This window comes from Gracilinanus agilis, chromosome 6, assembly GCF_016433145.1.
Source record: "Gracilinanus agilis isolate LMUSP501 chromosome 6, AgileGrace, whole genome shotgun sequence".
NCBI lineage: Eukaryota > Metazoa > Chordata > Mammalia > Didelphimorphia > Didelphidae > Gracilinanus > Gracilinanus agilis.
In genome coordinates, this window is record NC_058135.1 from 164,798,501 (window position 1) to 164,810,776 (window position 12,276).

General features: G+C 33.0%; 1 protein-coding gene across 19 annotated transcripts in view; it reads right to left on the reverse strand.

The window, feature by feature from the left end:
- The window catches only part of FIP1L1 (factor interacting with PAPOLA and CPSF1), a 100,278-nt gene that overhangs the window by 61,783 nt on the left and 26,219 nt on the right, over window positions 1–12,276 (reverse strand). For 7 of the 19 annotated variants that reach the window (XM_044681253.1, XM_044681261.1, XM_044681254.1 and 4 more), the window contains 2 exons: window positions 8,212–8,321; window positions 5,045–5,152 (listed from right to left, as the gene is read on the reverse strand). In XM_044681253.1, the coding sequence (XP_044537188.1) occupies window positions 5,045–5,152; window positions 8,212–8,321 (218 nt within the window). The remainder of the gene's footprint in view (window positions 1–5,044; window positions 5,153–8,211; window positions 8,322–12,276) is intronic. The other 12 variants (XM_044681263.1, XM_044681266.1, XM_044681262.1 and 9 more) reach the window with 3 other exon arrangements.

Sequence of the window (12,276 nt, forward strand, 5' to 3'; positions counted from 1 at the left end):
CATGATGTAATAGATTATTATAAGACAATCCTATAACAATGCAAAATTTAAAACCCTATAAAAATGAATGTTGCAAAATCATAAAGAACAAATATGGTTTGAAAGAAGACTCTACCCTATTCCTTCCCTTTGCAGAGGTGGGAGAACTACAAATGTTGCATATTACATATATTTTCAGACTTTTTTTCCCCTGATGTACTGATCAATTATACTTGCATTTAGCACAGTGATCTAGGTATTCAATAATGTTCAATAAATGCTTGCAGAATTACAAAGCAGTGCAATCTCATTCATTTGTTCCTTGGCTATATGAATCTTAAGTTTTTCTAGTTCATTTTTTTGGGTAGCACTTCTCCCTGAAGACAAGTACTATATCAACCTAAATGCAGAATATGTTCCTAAAATATCTCAGAAATAGAAAATTTAGCACAAAAAAACAAAAATAATCATACAAACTATCATATAAAGGATCTTCTGATATATTTAGGGAAAACCTGTCATATTTTCTAAAAATGTTTCTCTCACAACAAAACTATAGGAAACTTAGGTTGTTAGGAAATTTAAAATAGCAAATATGGAAAATCAGCCTTTATATATACATACATACATACATATATATATATATAAAACCAAATATTTGTTAAAACAAATACTTTCTGTAAAAAATTTTACAAATTAATAAAAATATTTTATATAGGACATGGAAGAACTACCAGTTTTCTCAATCATATGGAAGCTTTTTCCACTATGAAACAAGTGCATTGTATCCAAAATCTCAAAATATTTCATTCTATTTTTGTGTTCTGGTCAAATACAAAAGCAAAATACTTAACAAAATAAAAACAATCAAGAAAAATAAAATGCACTATTGGAAATAAAGAACTACTACAATTTGCAATTTTTGAGAGTTCTCAACCACTAAAATCAAGACTAATTCTAGTTCATGTTTATAGTAATAGTCATTACCTGGCTGAACAAGTTGTGTGTGGTATATGACTATTAAAGAATACTATTGTGCTAGTAAAAAAGAAATGATGAGCAAAATGGTTTTAGAAAAACCTGAAAGACTTACATGAACTGATGCAAAATGAAAGGAGTAGAACCAGGAGAACAATAGTAACAGCAATGTTGTAAGGATGATCAACTGTGAAAGACTTAGCTACTCTGATCAAGAGAATAATCTGGATCTGGCCTCAGATATTTCCTAGCTATGTGTGATTCTGGGTGAGTTGCTTTACCCCCACTGCCTAATCCTTACTATTCTTCCACCTTGGAACCAATATATATAGTACTGACTCTAAGACAGAAGGTATGGGTTAAAAAAAAAAAAAGAGACAGAGAGAGAACGATCCAAGACAATTCCAAAGAACTCATGATGAAAAACACTGCCCACCTCCTGAGAGAGAATGTGTAAACTCTGAATGCAAACTGAAGCATACTTTTTTTAAATTTTATTTTTCTTAAAGGTGTTCTGAATTTGTTTTCTTTTGCAATATGGCTAATATTGAAATGTTTTCTATAACTTCACATATATAATAGATATCAAATTACTTGCCTTTTCAAAGAGAATTTAGAATTCAAAACTTTAAAAAATGAATGTCAAGTATTTTTAACATATATTTGGAAAATATTTATTGAAATAAATAATATATATTTTAAAAGCTATTACCCTGCTATTAATCATTTTGGGACATATCTATAACTTCACTTAACTTCTACAACTTCAGGAACATCAAGATTTCATGTAAAAAAAGTTCTTTCAAAGGCTAAGTGTGGTTGACGAGATCTGTATTGGGAATAAACTAGTTTACTATCATTCTTCTTGATGATAGTAAGGAGATAAACAGTATTTTTCTGCCCTCTTCCTTCTTCCCTTCAGATGTTCCATAGTATCTTTCCTTCTTGCCCTTGATGTTGGGTTGGCAGATTTCTCAAGAATGGGAACAAATGCAGTTCAAAGTATTCTTCAACCCAGGCCAATCTCACTGCCCATTCTCCTAACTTGAAATAGAGTTTCTCTTAACTTTCTTCTCACCACTACCTTGTTTTGGAGACAGAGGGTACTCTAAACACTAGGATTTAAGAGATTAAGAAAAGTGGTCATTATTACTTGTTTCCCTGTATCATTGTTTTGCACTGCTAGTGAAGGCCTTGATCAATGCAAAACTTGAAAATAAAATGATCCACTATACCTGCACTTTGCTTCCTTTCCTAATTAGACTCTATAGAGTCATCTAATCCTCTAAGAAAGAAAGTAGTCAGAGCTTCCTGACAAAGTACTAACACCTTAGGGATAGGGGAACTCTCAAGGAACCTTTCCTACCATCCATTTCTCTCTAGCTTCAGGTAAGTTGTTGACCTATGCTGCGAGATCCCTATGCCTAGGAAATGAAAGCAGGAATTTTCCCCTTAGTATCAGTAGCAGAAGCTTTTGGCATAGACTAACACCGAGTGTGGATAATTTATTGCCACTGATAGGAGAGATCAGAGACCTGAACTGACAATAACACTAAGGGCCAAATTGGATAGGGGAAGAGATTACTCTGATGCATATGGAGCGGGCAGGTTTTGATAAATTTCTGAAGTTCTCTTGCTGAATAAGCAAAACCAAAGAGGCTATCTTCAGGAATGCTTGAGCAGTGAGTAACTCTCACTACATCTTCTCCCCTTCATGTCTAAGAAGACTACATTTATCTATACTTTCACTTTAATAAGGAATTGCCTAATTCTACACTTCAGTGCTTGACTGAGACGTATGAGATGGACAGAAAATTCAAGGAAGGCTAGACGCAGAAAGTTATTAGAGGTTCTCTCAACATCAAATACCTATCTTAGCTAAATGTTCAAATTTATGTAATATAAAGGAAGATCTATAAGATATTTTGGATTATGTAGAAATCTAGAGTGTATGAAATATCTGATCTATACATTTCGCTTTAATTATTTGTAATCCATAAGAGGACCTTAGATGTCATTATTTTCACTGAGGACATATTTTAAACATATGTATTGCAGGAAAACAACTTTCAAATCATTAGTCCATTTATAAATGTTAAAATTCAAATTTCATTTTCAATTCTAGTGTAGACCACATAACATTTCTATAACTGGGAAATCCTAGGACCTAAATTCCTTAAAAAAAAAAAAAAAAACACTGAAAAATACATTTAAAACTCAAACATCTTAAAAATATTTACTTAAGATAAATATTACAACTCAGAGGTCAATAATAATAAACATGCTATAAATTTTAAAGGATGAGCTATAATATATCTCTTGGCAATAAAACCAGTTTTCATATTAGAGCATGATTTGTAAAATAATGTTCCTAGTCTAATTTAATCCTTATCTAATTGTGAGACTTGGGGAATAAGAAGGAAGAATAAAGTTCTTAACACACATATTTAAATATTTTAATTTATACATATATACAAAAATTCAATTTTAAAATATCTTTCTGTATAGGCTATGATCACCTTATAGGAAAAGTTGAAAACTCCTGGCATAATTACTATTTACTGAATGTTTTATGTGTATGGCACTATGCTAAGCAAGGAAGTAAGACATGAGAAACTTAGAACATGGTTTTGGGGACAACTCTCATACCCTTTTGTATCTCTTGCACTGCATTTTCACTTACTACATTTTATAGCCAATTTTATATAAATACTTAATCTAAAATTGTATAATAAGGAACAGATTTTAGTCTTCTTTGCATATTTCAATGTATAAAGCATCTAGTAATAATGACCCATGTAGTAAAATACCTCATATTTACATAGCATTTAAAAAAAAAAAAAAACCTTCTTCTGTCTTAGAAGTGATACTAAGGGGGGCAACTAGGTGGCTTGGTGGAATGAGAGCTAGAGACAGGAGGTCCTGGGTTCAAATGTGGCCTCAGACACTTCCTTGAAAGGCACTCAGTCCAATTCCTTACTTTGCCAGATGAGGAAACTGGGACCCAGGGAAGTTATGTGACTTCCTCAAAGTCACAAAAATGCAGAACCAGGATTTGAACTTAAGTTTTCTGATTCCAGAGACAGTGTTTTTCCTACTGTACCCTTGGAGCTCAGATTTGCAGTCAGGTCATCTTACTTTATAACCAAGGGCATTTTCCTTCTACACCATATTCTATCCCCTCCCTCTCCACAATAGAAATACCAATATTTGATGAAAGAAAGAAGATTAAAAAGATAACAATGTGAGGCAGCATCCCATGAATGATATAAACAACCAGTATTATGAACTCAATAACACAGATCCCTACGGGCTGAGGTAGTTGGAGATAACTCATAGAAGAGGCAGGATATGAGAGGTTTTAAAGGAAGACAATGAGATTCATATAACTAAGGAATAAGCTATGAAATAACATAAGAAAAGGCAGAGGCAGGAAATGTAAAGGCATGCTTTATAGGAAGCAAAATATGAGTTCAAATCCTGATTCAGGTCATTCCTAGCTTTATGATTCTGAACAAATCATTTAATCTCTCTGCCTCAGTTTAATCATCTGCAAAAAAAAATGGAAATAATAACAGTACATCTCTGATGGGATTATTGTGAAAATCAAACAAGGTAATATATATAAAGTACTTTGCAAAAGAAAATGAAAACTATGTATGAACTTGAAAAAATAGATTGAGAGATTTGGGACTATGGCACAGTTGGAAAGTTTCTTTGAGAAGGGTATGAAATTTTAAATCTGTGACTAGCATGTAACACTGACTAGGGATGAGGATAAAAGTTATACTGTAGAAACAATCTTAGTATGGGATGATAAAGTCAGGAAGGACCTCTAAGAATACAATATAGAACACACATAAAGCATTAATAATATTTTTTGTTAAAGATACCATTAGACCCAGAAATTTTTTTTTCATATTTAAAGACTAAATCTATAACTTATCAGACAAAAAGATGTGTTGCAATATCAAGGCATAATATGTGGCAAGTTTAATCAGAATTTACTGTCCCAGTAAATAAAACAAAACAGTGGCAATCATCTTAAGAGGAAGGGCTTGCACAATATTCTTAAGAGTAGTCTTACCTTAAATCAGGTGATTCGGCTCTCCCATATCGATCTTGCCACTTCCCGATGCCTGAATTAGCTTTTCTGGAGGCAGAACTTGTCTGAGACTGAGAAGAGGCGCTGTTTCTGGTGAGATAAATTTTCGATGTCTTTTCCTGTGTTTTCACTACTATGTTAGGTTATTTCATTTCTTGACAATTTCCTTTTCACATTCCTAAACATGCCTCTTTATACCTCACAAAGGGCACATACACTTAATACTAAAACATCTGCTAGTATTTAAACAGAGAGGTGCTATCAGCTAGTTTAACACCAAGAGTAATTTTAGAAATATTTTCTAAGACAGTGTCGCATTAAGTCAAATGTTAAAATAGGGAGAGTAAGACCCAAACCTCACATATTTACAATGTATGAACAGAAAAAATGTCATGAAAAAATTTCCTGCTTTTGTGTTAATAACATTACTTTAATTTTATGTGGGTTCATAAAATTTTACTAAGGCTTCATATTCTTCTACACTTTTCATTCAAAAGTATTAAGAGATCTTAAAGAAACCAATCATTAAAATACTATGCTAACAATTCTTCATGATTAACTTGTATTTATTATATAAAAATTCAAATTAATTCCTTAAAAGTTCATTTTAAGAAATTCATTTACAAAGAAAAGTTATCATCTATAACTACATACTACATAAGAAGTTCAGATAATGATCTTTTTTGCAAAATTCAGCTATTTTTGTTATTCTTTTATGCTATTACTAAAGAATAAAAAGGTTCTAGCCAATAATTTACAAAACTTTTGAAGATTAATGCGGCAAAATATTGTCATCTATACATGTATTAAACATAACATTTTGGCTTGGCCTTGTTTCTCCTACAAGCATAAGGTCAAGTGCTTAGCATTTTGAGTAATAAAACTGTTAGCAATGTCTTAAGAAATACTGCTATATAAAAGCAGCTATATGCAGAACAAAGATATGTGGACTGAGAACACAATAAAAATTTCAGTGATAGAATGTTAGCTTAGTGATACATGGAAGAGTGTTCTATATGACTATATAAGAAATACAAATCTAATAATTTAAGTGCCTGTAACCTAGTCATATGTATTTACTTTCTATTCTTTGGTAAATAGGATTTCAATTCCACATAAAGTTTAGTACTGAGAGAAGTGACTCACACAGATTGAAAAGGTCTCCCCATCTCACCCCTATTTTGTTCCCAGCGAAGTAAAAATGAATCTTAATGCCAAATGGGCATTATTCTTTATACCCAAAGTAGAGTATGACTTTTTTTTAATGGTGATAGAGTTGCATTGGCCTAGTTATCCTTACTTGCTTTAGCACTTTTGTGATCATTGGGACTAAAGTCACAATGGTGGAAGTAAAGGGTAGGAGAGTAGGGGTCTGGGAATAGAGAATTCAGTAAAATGAGCTAATCTAAAAGGAAATTAAACTTTTGACTGGAGCATAATGCCACTGAGACCATGATCAATTTAGCTTAAACTTAAATGGCATAAATGCATTTCTAGGTATTTAAATCAAGGCAAGAATAGATTTTAAATACCATATCTAAGATATAGCACACATTTTAATATTCTGAGCATGTGTGGCTATGACATGCTGAACATTGTGTAATTACATATGTATGAATATTCACACAAACTAAAAAGGTAATTCAAGTTATTTAACAAATAATTTAATGTAAATTTGATTTATTAAACATTTACAAAAAATTGAAAAATATATTATGGTAGTCTTACTAAACAAGCTTATTTGACCAAGTATACGCTAAGAGGATTATTAAAATAATATTTTTGAGGAGATAAAAGTTAAGCCAAACTTTTATTTGAAATATAACATATCAAAATATCAGGAAGTAATTCACTAATTATTGATAAAATTCAATTACCATGTCAAGTTTTCAATGGCCATGGTAAGCCCAATTCCTATATCTTTAATGGATATCGGTTTTGCATGTGTTATCAGAGTACAAATATTAAATGAAATGTTCTTAAAATTCTTTACAATTCTATTTTAACAAAACAGTAAATTTGCAGGGTAATGGGTAAATACTATAATACAAAATCAAGTACGGACACAAAAACTCAAAGCACAAATGTTTCAAAAATGGGGGGGAGAAGGGGCGGGGGAGAGGGGCAGAGACTGAGTGTCTCAGTGGATTGAGAGCCAGGCTCAGAGATGGGAGGTCCTGGGTTCAAATTTGACCTAAGACACTTCCTACCTGTGTGACCCTGGGTAAGTCACTTGACTCCCATTACATAGCCCTTACCACTCTTCTGCCTTGGAATCAAAAAATACACAGTATTGATTCCAAGACAGAAGGTAAGGGTTTAAAGGGTTTATTAAAAAATACATATATACTTGAATATGTGTTTTAATTAACAAATAAAAACCCTTACCTTCCATCTTAGAATCAATACTGTGTATTGGTTCCAAGGCAGAAAAGTGGCAAGGGCTGGGAATGGAGATTAAGTGACTTGCCCAGAGTCACACAGCTAGGAAGTGGGGACTTTTTTTAATCTGAGTCAATCTGAATCTGCACAAGAGTATTTCAGTACCTATAGGATAATCTCCCAAAACTTCCCTGGATTTAATGTGGAACAAAAAGAATTCTCTAAATTACTTTAAATCTGGATATGCTATCTGAGATCTGGCATTAGAACTGGGCTGGCCTCCAAATATGAGATTGGCCCATTACTAGTTTATGTTAAGAAATCATTCACCAGATATCTATCCCATTACAACTAGTGAGAAACATATGTATTATTACATCTAACTCAAACCAGAAATATGAAAAACCTATTTTACTTTGAAAACCTTCAATAAACACTCTCCACAAATTGCATTATTAATATTAAGAAAACTTTATAGACAACACAATTCTTTGTGGAAAAATGATCAAGAAAAAATTGAAATGATAAGACCACCTATTCACCCACACATTTTACTTTTATTCAGTTGTTTAACTTCATTTATTAAAATACACTAAAAGGGCAACATATAGAAGAATCTTTTATATTGCACTGGCTTGATTTAAGTTAAGCCAAGGTAAACTTTTGTTTATGAAAAATTATCTTTCCTACATTTTACATAGTATTAGCATAACACAAAAGTTACTGATGCTTTATAATGATTTGCTGATTATAAATGTTCAACTAACCTGCTTGGAGGAAGTCCTGTTTTGAATAGAGAAGGAGGAGATGTAAATTCAGCTTTGGTAGACTGTAGCACTGTTTCCTTCTCTGCATTCCCAGTTCTGCCCTGCTGTACCTTCAAAATAATGTTTCCTTATTAGCTCTTCAAGTTTAATTATAATTTCAGTTTACATCTATTAAATCTGAAATGTTAATAAATACCTAATAAAATGAAACATTTCAAAAAAGGATGAGATATAAAAAATTTGCTTGTGGGATAGTTTATTATTTTAAATCCCATATTAAAGCACATAAAAACCACACAAAACACAAGACTTCTTTTATGTTACTTTCAGAAATGCTCACTTATTGACTTAAAAAAATAATTTGTTCTTTTGATTTTGCAGAAAACCCCAAGAAGGGAATTTGAAAGACAAATGAAAGGATCAATCACCAGAACTGGCAAATTGGAATTTTGGCATTATTAAAAGCAAACTTTCCCCTCTTATCTAAAATATCAAAATTGTGAGATTTTCCTAATATAAAGTCACTAGTATAAAGAGTGGATGATGTCCAATCAATTTGAATATTAATGTTTTGCATATAACAACTTTTTTCAACCCAATAGTAAACAAGCCTTATTAGGATCTTTAAATTGTTTTTAAAAATTTGAGTTGAGTACAACAGAGTAAATATAACTTATTCTCCACAACAGAAAAACAAATAGTAAGTCTTCTAGACTGTTTCTATATTTGACTTACCTATAATTACAGAAGGAACTGCTCCTTTCCTCACTACTCTGGGTCTCTCAGAGTGTAATATAAATCTAGGTAACTTGAACAATTCAGAGTTTAAAAAAGGCCTCCATATGACCTGTCAAGGTCCTGTCAACACTTAAAACTCAAAATGTCTCAAAAGCATAATTTGTAATTTCAAATTCCCCTGATCTTGTCTATTTTCCATGAATAGCACCATTATTTGACTGCTTCAGCTCCAAAGGTAACAGAAACTTTGATTTTTTTTTTTAATTTGCCCCTTCCTCTTCAATCTAGGTTGTTGTCATTCTTACCTTCCTTTCCATTCCTGTTGTACATACCTTATTTTACATTCTCATTATTAATTACCAGATCTATCACAACAGTGTCTTGAAACATAAAATCCTTAGAATTCTGGATGAGGGTCTAACCGTAGAAATTTAATCTAAATTTTTGCTTGGAACACCACTTCAGACACCATGCTTCAGGCAAGCTGGATTGACAATGCCTAAATGCAACTCTCATTTTCTGACCTCTATTACTTTGATTTTGCTCACACTGTTCCATTCTAGAATTTTCTTCCTTTCTTAATTTCTGTCTTAACCAATTCCCAGACTTCCTTCAAGAGTCAGCTCATAGATACCATAAATCCTAAGATTTCATATATCCTATCAGCTGGAAGTAAACAATAGCTTATTTTACCCCTTTTTAGGTTTCCTTTTACATTTTTACACTCTACCTTTTTATATGTGTACATGATTTACATGTATACAAGTTTGGCTATAGTTGCAAGAAAGGGTTGCTTTTCTATGAAATCTATTCAAGTTACGTAAAGGCATCATTCCTTTAGGGCCAGTGATCCAATTTTCCTAGAAGTCAATGTTTTGGATGACTGTTGGAATAAAGATCAAAGTTTTCATTCCACATTATGACTCTTGAAGAATCTAGTCTCTATTCTGCCATTAAATTGGTTTTCTGACCTGGACAAGTAACAATCTCACTAGATCTTTGTCTTCTCATCTCCAAGACAAAGGAGTTATGACCAGTTATCTTTATTGTACTTTCAAATTTCCAGAATTCTTGGACTATCTACACTATCATAATTTTCAAATTAAATTAAATAATTTTGCTGCTGATATTTATTTATCTTGCTTCACTAATAAATAATAAACATCTTGAAGGCAGGCCTATGTTTTATACTTTTTTTGTATCCCTATGTTAGGTAAACAAACCTAACAATATATTGCACACAGTAGATATTCAGTTATTTACTGTATTACCAATTTTACTCAGGGTAATTCTGATGAATATTCTTAATAAAAATAATGATTCAATAACTGTCATTTAATAAATTTGCTGTGTTGTGTCTTCCAAGACTTAACACTCCTTAAGTGATATTTTCAGTCAATATTAACATAAGTTAAGTATATGATAGTGATGATAGCAAAGTGACATAGGAAAGGCCCATGGAGTAAGGAGATCTGGCTGACACTTACCAGCTATATGACCCTGAGGGGCAGGGAAACAAGTCATCTCACCCTCTTAAACCTGTTTCCTCCTCTACAAAATGAGGGGATGACCACATCCTCCACTTCAGGAGGCTATCACTTTAATTACACATAGTTCAACAAAAATATCAGTCATGAACATCACGGGCAATCAGGGCCTGTTGTTGACTGCATCCCAGACAAATTTCTAATTCATAAGCAAGGAAAAGAAACTGCTTGAAATACATTAGACAATGTAAGTTAAGTTTTACTTACAACAATCACAAAAGATATCAACATGTTACCCCAAAAGTAGTTCCCAATTATAAAAGTCAGATGAAGGGTGGGACAAGATGCATTTCAAGAGTCTCAAAGGGATAACTGCATGGGTCCTAGGCAAATTTTCTTATAATTGGACAACCACAGTTGTCTAGATGGCAATGTGGACTTATAAAAATTAGAATGTAATCAAGTTAGATGGGATTACTAAGACTGTGAAAAAGGTCTAATAAGTTAGGAAAACTTTTAAATCAAGATGAAGTTTTAAGCAAATGCTATAAGTACACTGATGGATCTAAACCACATTACATAGGTAAAAATTTAAAAATCAGACAGGCAAAAAGGGAAAAAAGATAGTGATCGTGAAGAAAAATAAATAAGAGCCACACATGCTACAGTTAAACAGTCAATGTGATTTGGATACAGATAAGAGTATGTCATTCAAGTGGGGGGAAGGGGGTAGCTGGGTGGCTCAGTGGATTGAGAGTCAGGCCTAGAGATTGGAGGTCCTAGGTTCAAATCTAGCCTCAGACACTTCCTAGCTGTGTGACCCTGGACAAGTCACATCCCCATTGCCCAGCCCTTACCACTCTTCTGCCTTGGAACCAATATATAGTATTGATTCTAAGAAGGAAGGTAAGGGTTTAAAAAGAAAAATGTTATTCAAGAGGCAGTAATAAGCTAGTCTTTCACTGGATTCAGAATTATTTAGTATATTTTGCCTAATTTTAGTCTTACTATATTCTCTGGCTATGGAGAAACTACTCTACATTCTTGGATAAGACCATTTTTTGATCTTTTCTCTCCTGCTCACAGCTAACCAAGTATTGCTAGAGAAAGTCCAAGTTAAAAGATATTTGCACTTCTATAATCCATACTCCCAAAACTTGGCAAAGCCTTCAGTGATGACCAACTGTTCTTTAACATATTTTATTGGATTTGCTGTTATATAGCAGTCGTCTCCAAACTTTTTTGACTGAGTACTCATTCTGACAACATTTTTTTCCCCTGGTTGGTATACTGGAGGCTAGGGGGTGATTTTCCCAGTGGTACTCATACAACTATTATAGTCAGGGTTTGTCTTGATAGGTAATTGCCCAACTCACTGGAGATCACTGTTTCACAATTTCTATTTCCTAATTTTGACATTCACCAAAACATTCTCTTCTTTCTGTCTCCCAACTTTGCTACTTTCTCTTCATTTCCTTGGCACTGGATGTGTTGTGGGGGAAAGATAGATCACCACTTATTATATTAGGGGTTTTAAGGTTCCCTGTAACTCAGTGTATGATTTCTACTTTAAAGAGATGTGAGCCCCCTAAATTTTCCTTAAATAGTTATATATTTTACCCATGAGCTTCTTCATTTCCCTGGGGGGGTGGGGGGAGTCCCATCTCTTTTCCAAAGGTTAGGATTCAATTTCCTCTTGCCTCTTCAGGGATCTTGCTCCATCAACTATCTCCCCCTATTCTCACATTTCCAATATTTCCTCCTCTATTGGCTAAGTAGAACCTTGCTACCTATCTTGAATATCTTTTCTGGCTTCTTTTATAGTCCTCCCAATTTTCAA